The sequence below is a fragment of the Scyliorhinus canicula genome, chromosome 15, assembly GCF_902713615.1.
Source record: "Scyliorhinus canicula chromosome 15, sScyCan1.1, whole genome shotgun sequence".
In the NCBI taxonomy this organism is placed as follows: Eukaryota; Metazoa; Chordata; class Chondrichthyes; order Carcharhiniformes; family Scyliorhinidae; genus Scyliorhinus; species Scyliorhinus canicula.
This window is the reverse complement of record NC_052160.1, coordinates 103103908-103117047: the sequence shown is the minus strand read 5'-3', so window position 1 is coordinate 103117047 and position 13140 is coordinate 103103908. Positions and strand designations below refer to the sequence as shown.

The window sequence follows — 13140 nt, the reverse complement described above, 5'->3', positions numbered from 1 at the left end:
TAAAATAGCAGTGCAGGTGGAAATACTTTGCACAGAGGGCTTCAAAGTAAATTTAAAATTCTACTTGCTGGAAAGGTTTAGGTTGGATCCTTTTCTGCATGCTTATAAAAGCAGAGGTTACTTCTGTAATCCAAAACAAGACAATTGCTGCAGTTTTGTACATGGCTCTGAAAATCTGCTCATGTTTTGGCTTCATAAGGACAATTGGTTCATATTGTATGGATTGAACATTTCATGGTTGTTTTAAACAACATTTGGCTATATTAGTGTTTCATTGAATGCACTTTTTAAGCTAAATGCTGTCAAGCAAGAGCGAAGAAAGGTCCAAAAAAAATCACTTACAATATTTTGTTTCTTCTGGAGTTCTTCTAAAAGCTCAACAATGCTTTCATCTGCTAAATCAAAAGGAGTCTGACCCTGCAAACGCAATATAGATAACTTTGTAAATAAGAGTGAGTTAGATTTTCATAGGCAGTTTCCAACTGTATTATTGGGGTATGGGTACAGTTACAAGTAGGTGTTGAAAAGACTGAGCATTTCCAAATAGGAAAGGACAGATAACAAGGCCGGAATGTTCAAGACCACACCCCTTGCATGCAGCTAAAGAACAGTTTGAGCAAGAGACCATACATAAATAATTGATTGGAAAACTATTGTGGGTTTAAAACTACATCTCATCTTAAATATCAAATGCATTGTCAAATCTAGCAATTTTTAAAGTGAACCTGTTCTGAATTGTTGAAATTTCCACTGGTCTCTGATTTTAAAAATATTTCACATGGTACAGTTCATGGGATGCAGATGCCAGTATCCTTTTGATTTTAACCCAAGTAAATTGGCAGGCTATAGGCATATGCCAGATACCGTATAAGAGAAAATGAGAAACAACAACGCAAGGTCATTATCAGATGTCTTCTGTCAGCTAATGAAGAGTGTCACTGGCCTGGTAGCATGTTTCTGATCATTACATGTTGGCTACAAAGGCCAGGGATACAGAGATAGCTTCATGCCAAGAAAACTCCCTGCCTTCTCCTATAATCTTTTTATTAGTGTCACAAGTAGGCTTACATCAACTCTGCAATGAAGTTATTGTGAAAATCCTCTAGTCACCACACTATGGTGCCTGTTCAGGTACACTGAAGGAGAATTCAGAATGTCCAATTTACTTAACAAGCACGTCTTTCGGGACTTGTGGGAGCAAACCATAGCACCTGGAGGAACCCCACGTAGACACGGGATAATGTGCAGACTCCGCAGACAGTAACCCAAGCTGGGAATTGAACCCGGGTTCTTCCAGTGAAGTCAAGAGAGATTCTCAAACAGTGAGTGAAAAGAACAGGAGACAGAGCTGTAAAAACAAAATGATATTTTGTCCTCAAGGTGCTTCTATCCTTTTAGAAAACATGCATTGAAATGATTTGGGTCTAAATAGAAATGTGAGAATCCAAGAATACTCTCACCAGCTGAACATGTATGATACCTACATGCAGTATTTGTTTTATCCTATACACATATAGAATACAAGGCATGTATCCTCTTTCACCCTCCCGGAGTGTGACACTGATCAGTTATTGGTTTAGTGTCAATTCAATGAAAGTTTACTGCTTATCTTATTGCTAAGGCATTGTATTAAAATGTAAACAAGACCTATTGCTTGAAAATATTTTTCATCCTGTACAACTAATGCAACCTCCTTCTCATGATCAGAAGAAAAGGTTCAGTGAGCAGATTAGACAGATTCAATTTGTAAATAACGGAGGAACATTTCCCTCAACAATCTAATTGGATTCAACCTTTAAAAGCTTTTTTCTGGAGCTGCAAATTCAGTATCCTGTGTGAAATACATTTCAACAGGAGGTTGAGAGCTTTGTGGATAGCACATTTATAAATGTAGCCACCCCTGCAGTTGATGAGGATACAGGGGGAGATGGAATGAGTGACCACCCAGTCAAGAAAAAATAGGCGGGTAGTACAGGAGTCCCCCAAGCGTATCCCATTGTCCAATCAATACTCTCCAATCAATAGTCGTACCGTTGAATGATGGTTCACTGAGGAGTACAGTCAGAGCCAAGTCCATGGCACCAAGAGTGGCTCAGCATGACAAGGGGCATGATTTGTAGAGCAACAGTGATAGAAGGTTCAATAGTAAGGGGAAGAGACTGACGTTTCTGCAGCCACTGGTGTGAATTCAAGATGGTGTGCTACTTTCCTGGATCCAGGGTCACAGATGCCACCCATGTGGGAGGTTTCGCATTGGTACCAACAACATAGGCAGAAAGAGAAATGTGGTCCTGCAGGCAGAATTTATAGAGCTGGATAGAAAAATCGCAAGTGGAACCACAGAAGTAGTAATCTCCAGATTACTCCCAGCACCACGCATTAAGTACAAAATTAGGGGGAGAATGAACTTATACAGAGCTAGGACAGAGTTCCTTGCGAGGCAATTTGCTTATCCTACTGAAGAGGGTTTATTTTATGAAATATTTTCCTGGGACCCACTTTTGCCAATAGGCCAACCTTCGCAACCCACATCACTTTCATTTACCTTTAATGCGAAAGCGGAGCCTGCTTGGTCCTCACAATCTCACTTGAATCAGGTTCACAGGAGGAAAGGGCAATGTGCATATCAGGTGTAGACTTCAGCCAGTTCCTCTGTGCCATCTTCACCTTTGTGATAATGGAAAATCCATCCTCGCACATGTAGGTCATCGTAAAAGGCAAAAGCAACAAAATGCTAGTTTTACTCAGCACTGGATACTTCTGAGAGATGCTACTTCAGAATGATGACAGCCTCATGGGCTTTTGCAGTGTTTTTAATGTGCTGTCACAGGTCAGGTATAGCAGAGTAGTCTTTTCATTTGGGATCAGCTGCAAGTTAATAACTGATTAACCTCAGTTTTTCACCCACCACTTCTCTTTCAAAATCTGAAACCGCTCATTTGCCAGTACTTCCCTGCATGTAATACACATGGGCTTTGCATCCTTATTTTCATTGGCACAACTGACAAACAAAACTTCAATAAATCTTCTTTATCCTGCTTTGTTCCCGAGTTAATCCTCTTTGTACTGCTTTGTTCCAGAGTTAAGTTTCTTCTTTGTAGGCTGTTAACCAGAGGCCCTGGAGCTCTGTCCAGAGATAACCCTAGCAGTGCCCTGTCCTGCTGTGGACTCTGCTGGGCAGCTCTCTCCAGAAGATTCACTTGTGAGGTCTTGGCCGGTAGATAGACTGCCTATTTGTGTGTATGGCTTTCTCTTACTTGTAAGACAATGATTAATCTGGACAGTCCTCTTGACTTGCTTGCCAGCAGCTAGAAAATGGAATAAGTTCTCGACGGTAATTTGGCGACAAAATCATGTACATAGGTGGCACATGACATTAGGAATAAGTGCAGGGCCCGTGACCTTCTCACTGCTGCCGCTCCTGGCCGAAAAACTGCACACAGCCTAATCTCCTTTTTATTTATAAGGTAGTAGTGGCTGCCATTCTCAATAAATGTGCTGGTACCGGTTGTTGGGCGTTTCTCCCATGATTAGGACCACCGCTGGAACACCGCGACAGATCGCTCTGCGACCTTCCCGACACCCACCTACAACCCACCTGCAAGGGTGTGGCGACTGTGGGATTTTCACTGTAACTTCATTGCAGTGTTAATGTAAGCCTACTTGTGACACTAATAAAGATTATTGAAACATTTTTAAACAATAAAATACAGCTTATTAAAAGCAACTGACCACTTTGTTAACAGACTCCATATCAGCAAAATTCTCCACAAGGATTCTACAGGCTTCTTCTTTGCACCAATGAGCAGCAGCATGCAGTGGAGTCCACCCATCATTGTCCTTGACATTTACATCATATCCAGCCTGTATCAGTAGTCTAGAAAATAAGCACCAAAATCATTAAGGCACATGTGGTAGTAATTCAGTCTACTGTGCCTATGCTAGCTCTCTGTTGAGCAACCCAATCAGTCCCATTTCTCCATTTTCTATCTGCAGTCCTGTAAGGTTTATTTCCAAGCACACATCCAATTTACTTTTAAAATCATTTACAGTCTCTACTTCCACCACCTCGTAGACAACATGTTCCACGCGTTGTGTAAAGCTTTCATCTTCATATCCCCATGCACTGTCAGAACTGGATTGTTCAGTGCTTGTACCATCAGCGACTGGGAACATTTTGTTGTCTACCTATCTAAATATATCACAATCTAGTGCATCTCTATCCAATCTCCCCATCATCTTCTTTGCTCAAAGGAGAACAAGACCAGCTTCTAACCTTACTTTCTGAACAAAATTCTTTCTCAAAACCAGAGCAAAATGGGGGGTTGCAGTTTCTTGCAATCCCCTTGCCAAATTGACCCTGTTTTATCCCTTTGGCCTTCTCCTGAAAGTGAAAATATCCAACTGGTAATGTAGCAGCTGTGGAAAGAATCAGTTAGCATTTCAGGCTGATGACCTTTCCCAAGGTCTTTCAAGTCTGAAATGTTAACTCTGTTTCCCTGTCCAGAGGTGCTGCCTGACCAGATTATTTTCCGATATTTCAGATTTCCAGCACCTGCACTATATTGTTTTGACAAGCGTGTGTCTGGTCATCGTGCTGCCCTTATGGCCTGCCAAAACTGAAGTCACGACTCACAGATGAATAATGACCACGTCAAGTGAGAGTCCAGGGGATGATTAGTGCTGTACACCCACACTGCGAAGGGCTGATTTCTCAAACTTGCCCCTTGCCCGTGGTGTGGTGATCCTCAGGTTAAATCACCACCAGTCAGCTTTCTCCCTCAAAGAAGAGAGCAGCCAAGTTACATTGGACATTCTCAGTTGAGCCCGGCCATACCTCTACCCCTAGTGAAAGCAAAAATTTGCTCCCCATCAGCCCAGTTGTGCAGAAATAAAAGTGGAGCGCCAGGCTTCCCATGTGAGTGGATAATGTCTTGCACAGCAAATACGGAGGATGAAACCCAACTCATTTTGGATTTGATTTTATATAATTTAGCAATAGCCTCACTACAAAATCAGTCATGCACTCAGAAAACAATGGGTTTCACTGAACATGTTTAAATAAGGAATGTGGTATTTCGGAAGAGAATGCTCTAGTTAGAGAAAGCAGAGAACTCATTTTGCATTTAGTTCTGCACGATGAATAAGCAAAATGCACCAAACCCAGTGAGTAACTCATTTACATGGATCAGGTCTGTGTCTTTGTGTTGAGAGAGCTGAGCTGAAACAAATATGTGAAGGTCAAGGGTCTAGTGGCAGGAGAACTGAAATTAGCATCTTTACCCAAACCAGATAAAGGAAATACAAAACAGCCAGATTGCTAACCACTGAGCCTTGATGGAAACATACATGTTTGGCATTTGACAGAAATAGGAATTAACTCAGCTATGATGGTCTATAGCTGAATGGCCTGCCAAAATTTTCTTTTAATAAATTGAGTACCCAATTATTTTTTTCCAATTAAGGGACAATTCAGTGTGTTCAATCCACCTACCTTGCACATCTTTGGGTTGTGGGGGCAAAACCCATGCAAACACGGGGAGAATGTGCAAACTCCACATGGACAGGATCGAACCTGGGACCTCGGCGCAGTGTGTCCGCAGTGCTAACCACTGCACCATCGTGCTGCCCTTATGGCCTGCCAAAACTGAAGTCAAGACTCACAGATGGATAATGACCACGTCAAGTGAGAGTCCGGGGGATGATTAGTGCTGTACACCCACACTGCGAAGGGCTGATTTCTCAAACGTGCCCCTTGCCCGTGGTGTGGTGATCCTCAGGTTAAATCACCACCAGTCAGCTCTCTCCCTCAAAGAAGAGAGCAGCCAATGGTCATCTGGACTATAGAGACTTTACCTTTTACATCCACAGTCTTCAGGACAGAAAAGAATGTCAAGGAAAACACAGAACAGCCCAAAAGACATGTTTATTTCATTTTATATCTCTACAAAATAAGCATGCAGGCTTGGTCAGGCAGCAGCCAAAAGGTACCTTTATTATTTCAATAAACTCAAATAAAATGTATTCTCACTGATGCTATGGCTAGCAGATTTCATGATATCTTATTGGTTATGCACTTACTTTAAAACCTCCAAGTAGCCTTTTGCAGCAGCTACATGCAGAGCTGTGCCACCTGATTTGGTGTTCCTTACATCTTCTATTTTGCCACTGTTCAACCACTGCCTGGCGTCTTGGAGCATTCTGTGTTCCTCCTCTTTCCTTGCAACCTCAACATCAATTCCTATGCAAGTATAAAAGCACCAGATGAACTTCAGATATTTAACTCCCTATATTTTCTCAAATATAAAGTAATCTGGACGTGCAAAAATCTGCATGTTGTAATTTTGAACCTTTGATACACTAGACGTGGTCCAGTTGAATCATTTAGTTGTATGCCCTTATTACTAGTCAAATGTTTAATGCAATAAAATTACCCATATCTCACAATATGTTGTACATGTGATAAGACACTACCCACCATTTTTAGTTTACAATGCTAGTTGTTTTATGCATACTAGTTTCATGTAACAATTTATGCTAGTTAGCAGTTTGGATCTCAAGGATCCTTTCCCTTCAATGCAAGTGCATTGAGAGTTCTCTGGTCAGAATAGCAGAAGGCGGAGTAAATAATTTATTCACAGGCTCAATAGACCTTAATTCAATTCACTGTCAGCTCATTTTTATTGATGAAACAAATGAACACATGATTTGTAGGTAACTACAATTGTAAGCTTAATCTTCAAATGTTAGAACTGATCAAAATTACAGCAGCTGCATATAAGCCGCTGCCTCAGTGCACAGGCATTTTACATGCTATTGGAAGGTGGCATCACAAAGAGGCTTCTCCGGCAACAGTACAGATTTATCTGTGACATTGCCTTTGACAACCACACAAATAAGCAAATGGTTGCACTAACAGATTGAGTGGGGAAGCCACAAGCAATGTGCATCAGTACTTCAGGCTCATTGCGTTTTAATAAAAAAATTATAGTCATACATGCATGCATGCTATTCTTCAATGTGAAAAACAAACATTTTTCAATAATTAAAATTAGGATTTTCTTCCATGGAACAATTGTTAATTATACCTTTAGATAATGCTTGTTCCCAATTATGTTGAAAACAGAACTGGTGACATGCAAAGGAAAATATCACTGCACTGTGGAAATGATGTATGCTTAAAAATAATTGACCCAGATTTGAAAAACAGTAGTGACGGGACATTGCAGAAAGTTACCCACAAAGATTTAGCTGGCTCGGTAATTTAAATTTCTCCATTACGTCAGTTAACTTTTAGCGCCATCGACAGAGGATCTCTCACGGCCAGGAAAGTGAAATCATCAAGTAAATTGAGCAGCCAATCAGACTGAGGATTTCTTGGACAGCAAGGCAGGAAGTAAAAAACATTGATCATTTACTTTTTGTAAAGTTCATTCATGGCATTTGGGCATTACTGACTCGGCTGGCATTTAATGTCCATCCTTAATTGCCCTGCTCTAACAGACAACAAAACAAAGATTGGGACATGTATATAGAATTAACTTTAAAAGCATATGGATTTATTTTTAATACAGAGGGAAGACACTGGTATTTTAAAATTACTTTGAGGGTCAGAAAAGTTGCCCAGCTGTAATTATGACGTTGAACTCATTTACACCCAATTTAGCGAGGCCCAAGTTGTTCTACAGCCGTTCCAGCAAATAAAACGCATAAAATTGAAACTTCAGGTCATAGAAATATAGAAAATAGGAGAAGGCCATCGGTCCTTCGAGCCCACTCTGCCATTCATTGTGATCATGCCTGATCACCCAATTCAATGGCCTGTTCTTGCATTCCCCTGCAAATTCTTTGATTTCCTTTGCCCCATGTGCTATATATAGCTGCTTCTTGAAAACATACAAAAATTGGCCTCAACTGCTTTCTGTGGTAGTAATTTCCACAGACTGAACACTTTCTGATGAAGAAATTTCTCCTCATCTCTGTCCTGTATCCTGAGACTGTGATGCCTGGTGCTGGACACTCCCACCATTTAAAACATCCTTCTTGCTCTACCCTGCCACATTACGGCGTCGATTCCATCTATGAAGAATACATCAGCAAGCCCTATAAAAAAGGAAATCGCGGACAACAACTTCTGATTTACCACACTCAACTGCACATGTATGGAGGTATTGTCATTGTTGACGCAAGTGTTAAGAGATTCACCATCATTAACAGCAAATTCCAGGCCATACTACTCAGTGATTGAAAATCGCATGTTTATTAATGTTATTGAAATACTTGGTACGGAACATTTCGAAAATAACAACACCAGCATATGGTCTAATCTCTTAAATAAGCATTGCACATAGTGGTATATAACTTGAATCTGTATTGGACTTCCTGGTTCATATCAGGACTGATTATGTTATACACATTAAAACTAAGCTAAACAGTGGATTGGAAGCGGATGCTTAATATGCACAGATGAGTAGTGGCAGCTGAAAATGTCACCTGATTTGATGCTATGTTAGAACATGACTATAATCTTTCCTACATGAGACAGGAAGACAAATATAGAGCATAATGTTCTGATACTGTACTGTAACTCATTTGTTCTTATGAAAATTGTGGATACAAAGTTATTACTAATCTCCAGTTGGATTCTTCTCAAATCATATTCTTATCTTTATTTTAAAAGTCCAAGACCAAATTTCTACCAGAAATCGAGAGCCTTGTTCTATTCTAGTTTTTCTTCTCATTTTGTTTCTCAATTTTTCTTTTCTCTGCTCAGTTCTATTGCCATTTTTTGTATTTTTTCTTTATTCTTTCATAGAATATGGGGCATCACTGGCAAGGTTAGCCCACCCGGAATTAGAATCACAGAACTCTAAAGTGCAGGAGGCCATTCGGCCCATCGAGTTTGCACCGAACCCCTACTAGGCCCAATCCCCATAACCCCAACTAACCTTTGGACACAAAAGGGCAATTTAGCTTTGCCAATCCACCTAACCTGCACATCTTTGGACTGTGGGAGTAAGCCAGAGCACCCGGACAAAACCCACACATACCCAGGGAGAAAGTTCAAACACCATACTGTCACCGGAGGTCAGAATTGAACCTGGATTGCCCTCAAACTGAGGGTAGTTAAGCATCAATCGCATTGTTGTGGACTTGGGAGTGGTGTGTAGGTCAGACGAGGTAAGGATGGCACATTTCCCTCCCCACAGGACATTAGTGCACCAGATGGGTTTTTACAATTGATGATCGTTGTAATGGTCACAATTACTGAGACTAGCTTTCAATTCCAGATTTATTGATTGAATTTAATTTCAATCAGCTGGTATGGTAGGATTTGACCAGCCTGGTCCTCTGGATTACTTGTCCAGTGATATTACCATTGTGTGTCAGGTGGTGACAAATAAGCTAAGAACACGTGACATTTGTCACCATCAGAAAACCCAACTGGTATACTCAACCCTCAGGAAACAGACACTACCACTCCTACCCAGCCTGCCCGACAAACGGTTCACAAACACATTAAGTTCTACCCACTGAACCTGCTTCAGACTATCACCTCAGAGCAACAGGAGATAGAACATGTCAGCATCGTCCATGTAGCTTAGAATAATTATATTTTTTTATAAAAAGCATAATTTGTACCCACATTTTAATGATCAGCTAAACAATTATGCACAACTTTATGTGCAGATTTGTACATAGGTAGGAGGCCACAAGGGAAGTTAATGAAATGTAGACAACTGAAGGCAAGTATTCCAATTCCTTGCAGTCTTTTGAAAGGCTCAGTAAACATTTCAACTAATTGGTAGCTTTGGCCAAAGCTAGAGGAGTAATGAATTAATATCCGATTGGCAAACATTAAGAGAAGAAAAACCAAGGTACAATCGCATACATCTTCAATGCAAACCAGAGGTCAACCATGGTAGAAGTTTGGAACTCTCTTCTGTAAACAGCAAATCAATACTAGAACTAGGAGAGATAGGTTTTGTTCAGAAAAAAGGTATTAAGAGACATAAAGATGAGTATAAGGAGTTCGGTCACAGAGCAACATGATCTAACTCAACATTGGAACAGTCTGAAGGACTAAATGGTTTACACTTGTTCCTGCATTCTTATGTTCTGAACAGCAGCTCAAGTGGTCAACCACAATTTTTATTCCATTCCTGGTAAGGTAAGTTCACGTATTTATCGCTGACCCCAAGCATGAATAAATCAGTTCCTACACATACACTTGTGATACCTTGCCTTCCGCACCACTTCTCTCAACTTTCCATTGTCTAAATTGTCAGACTGTTTACCCAACATCCAGAATTGGATGCAATATTTCCTCCAATTAAATATAAAGACCAAATTCCTTGCCTTTGGTACCTGTTCCACTTCCTTGCCACTAATCCCATCCCTTTCCCTATCCAAGGCGGAAACAGGTTATTCTAACACACACCTGGTCAGCCTTCTATATTCTATCCTCTGCAAACTTGGGTTTATCCAAAACTGTGCTGTCTGCACCTCAACTCGCACAAAACATCCATTTCCATGTTCACTGAGCTATACTAGGTTTGGGCTAAACAGCCTCAAATTTTACAATTCTCATCGTAGTTTCCAAGTCCCCCCATGGCCTGTCCCCACCTCATCTCTAATTTCCTCCAATCCAATACACTCCAATTATATCTCCGCTCCTCTTGCCTAGGCCCAAGCTCTGGAATTCCCTCCCGAAGTTTCCCCACCCCATTACCTTGCTTTTGTTCTTCAACACACTTACCAGGGTCTAAAACTTTTGGCCATCTTCCCTAATAACTCTTTATGTAGCTTTGTATCATATTTTGTTTTATAAAGCTTCTGTGAAGCACCATGGGATGTTTCATTTCTTTAAGATGCTGCTTCTTTCTCCAAGAGGGGAAATAGTGAAATTCAACAATTGAAAATTGAGCTTCTCGTTAATTCATACATTAAATGCAAAGCATATCGAATATAACTATCTCCATATCAATTTCCATTAACATTCATTGTCGAGTTGCATTTGTTTGTAACAAGTACAAAGCCTCTATTCCATACCAGCACCTCAAGAGGGCAGACTTGTACTGTTTAAAGTGTGACTTGAAATGAGCTGACTTCTGTTAGAATTAATTTTGTAAAAAAAATAGAATTATAGATGAGGCTATTTTTGTGTTTCAAATAATTTATTCGGGGATTATGCTTAAAAGCTGCAATGAGGCAATTTGGAATGTAGAAGCTCAAATTTTCAGATTCAGGACTATTTCGGTCGTTACCAACAGTTGCAAGATTAATGATATTTATAGCATATCTGCAAAATACAAACTTACCATAAGGTTTAGTGCTACAAAAAAGGTGCAAATTTCAGTATAAACTGTCATACTTTACAAATATAGTATTTCAGTTTAAAAGCCAGGAATTTTTATTGAAATTTAGAATTTGACAGTGATATCTTCTAGTTGGAAGGCAAACGCTCTGGAATCCAAATTCTGCTGACTAATTAGAATGACATTTTATTTGAAAAAGACCGTTCATAATTTGCACACTTGAAAATGAAATGAAAATGAAAATCGCTTATTGTCACGAGTAGGCTTCAATTAAGTTACTGTGAAAAGCCCCTAGTCGCCACATTCCTGCGCCTGTCCGGGGAGGCTGGTACGGGAACTTTGGTACTTTGGTTTGATTCGAGTTCGAAATACCTTTAACTATATTCCTATGAAACAATGAATCCTAAAGGTTCATCAAGCAAATGTGCTGAATTTTGGAGCTGAACTTCAGTTTTGCCAAAAGCAATATAAATCTAGAGCTGGTTGGTTTCTTAGAATCCTAAAATCCATACAGTGAAGAAGGCCATTCAGCCCATCAAGCCCGCCCCAACCTTCTGAAAGAGCACCCTATATAGGCCCATTTCCCCCGCCCTATTAACCCACCTACCTTTTTTTTAATTTTAGAGTATTTTTTTTCCCAATTAAGGGGCAATTTAGCATGGCTAATTCATCTAACCCGCACATCTGTGGATTGTGGGAAGAAACCTAAACACCTGGAGGAAACCCACCCAGACACTGAGAATGCACAATCTCCACAGTCACCGGCGTTGTGAGGCAGCATTGCTAACCACTGTGCCACCATGCTGCCCAGTTTCTTAGGGAACTTCTTTTAAAAACCATGGGATGACAATTTTCTTAGAATAAATGTAAATAATTCATCTAGACTTCTATATAATATACATGACAGCCCCTTGATGCACATATCTACATCCAATTTTTCTTTTGGCAATAGGTGGGGAAAATTATTCATTGGCTACGATCCATTTTTATAATATTTCATGTGGCATAGCTGCTGGCCCAGATATATTATGGAACGGTTTAATTTTCACCCACACTATGCTTTTGAATAGAGAACGAAGATAGCGATATTAGTACTTTCACAATGTTATTATGGCTTCCAAACCAATTTTTTTAATACAAGGCAACAGGGTGAGAAAGGGAGTGCATTTGCTGGACAACAGTGTACATTACAATGGTATTGTCCCTTCAGTTAAACAAAATGCAAATACTTGCAGGAAAGAATTTGTTTCTGATTGTTGGGCAGGTGTGTCTGAAAGTTCTTTAAATGCAAGTTTTGCCAATATCGAAGAGAACTCATGCATATGTTGATACCCACAATTGGGAGACCATAACATTTTTGACACAAAAAACTTTGCAGCTGACTAATATATGCGCCAGCTGCATATAATGCAGATAAATATTCTACTCTGACTGAATTAATATAACTCCATGTAGTTAACAATATTTATTTAGCCCCACCCGAAATGTTAATTTAACTATCACCAAACATGTTTACAATAATGTGGGATTTATTGATTTGCACTGTACTTTGTAACTTGACCCACGGAGGTTGAATTACATTTTGTTTGAAATACACAGAATTCAATTTTATGCAGAATACAATAAAGTAATAGGCTGAGACTATACGACATAGTTTTAACAGTCAGTGGTTTAGTGTCATCCGCGGTTCCGTGGTAGTACTCGCTCAGAGTTGTGGGTTCAAGCCACACTTGAGACACCTGCATGGTAGGAAATGCAGACAACATTAAACTGAGGCTTGGCAAACCTCTCGGGTAAATAGGAATGATGCCATTGAAAGAGG

The 13140-nt window shown here is 40.1% G+C and overlaps 1 protein-coding gene across 2 annotated transcripts in view; it reads right to left on the bottom strand.

The window, feature by feature from the left end:
* The window catches only part of LOC119979063 (protein phosphatase 1 regulatory subunit 12A-like), a 264490-nt gene that overhangs the window by 147164 nt on the left and 104186 nt on the right, over positions 1-13140 (bottom strand). For both annotated transcript variants that reach the window (XM_038821045.1, XM_038821046.1), the window contains exons 4-6: positions 6082-6241; positions 3733-3877; positions 343-417 (exon numbers count right to left, since the gene is read on the bottom strand). In XM_038821045.1, coding sequence (XP_038676973.1) covers positions 343-417; positions 3733-3877; positions 6082-6241 — 380 coding nt within the window. The remainder of the gene's footprint in view (positions 1-342; positions 418-3732; positions 3878-6081; positions 6242-13140) is intronic.